Source organism: Chrysochloris asiatica, unplaced genomic scaffold (genome assembly GCF_000296735.1).
Source record: "Chrysochloris asiatica unplaced genomic scaffold, ChrAsi1.0 scaffold00137, whole genome shotgun sequence".
Lineage (NCBI taxonomy): Eukaryota > Metazoa > Chordata > Mammalia > Afrosoricida > Chrysochloridae > Chrysochloris > Chrysochloris asiatica.
In genome coordinates, this window is record NW_006408655.1 from 881,164 (window position 1) to 881,699 (window position 536).

The 536-nt window shown below is 38.8% G+C and overlaps 1 protein-coding gene across 1 annotated transcript in view; it reads left to right on the forward strand.

Moving 5' to 3' along the window:
• Positions 1–536, forward strand: part of SLC39A12 (solute carrier family 39 (zinc transporter), member 12) — a 123,557-nt gene that overhangs the window by 16,796 nt on the left and 106,225 nt on the right. Inside the window, exon 2 of the mRNA XM_006869906.1 lies at positions 27–308. Within this exon, the coding sequence (XP_006869968.1) occupies positions 27–308 (282 nt within the window). The remainder of the gene's footprint in view (positions 1–26; positions 309–536) is intronic.

Here is a 536-nt window from a genome sequence, read left to right on the forward strand (position 1 = left end):
TTTTTTTTTTTTGGTTTTTTGAACAGTGCTTTGAACCAGATGCTCTGTTACTAATAGCTGGAGGAGATTTTGAAGATCAGCTCAGAGAGGAAGTGTTCCAGAGAGTGTCTCTTCTCCTCCTCTACTACATTATTCATCAGGAAGAAATCTGCTCTTCAAAGCTCAACATGAGTAATAAAGAGTATAAATTTTACCTACACAGCCTACTCAGCCTCAGGCAGAATGAAGACTCCTATTTCCTTTCAAAGAATGAAACAGAAGATATTTTGGCTTTTACCAGGCAATACTTTAACACTTCGAGGAGCCAGGTGAGAATAGCAAAATTGCTATCGGGCTCTGTTGTATGATAGATTCACAACTTTGTTTGGCTACTTGTTGTTATTTTTGTTGTTAAAACCCAGCCACACCAACTACACTCCCTATGTTCCAAAACCATCACCACTATCCATTTCCAAATCTCTTTTGCTCTCTCCTTTCAATTTTTTTCTTTCTCTATTATCCTGGTGTGGTGCTGTGAGCTAATGCGCCAAACTGCA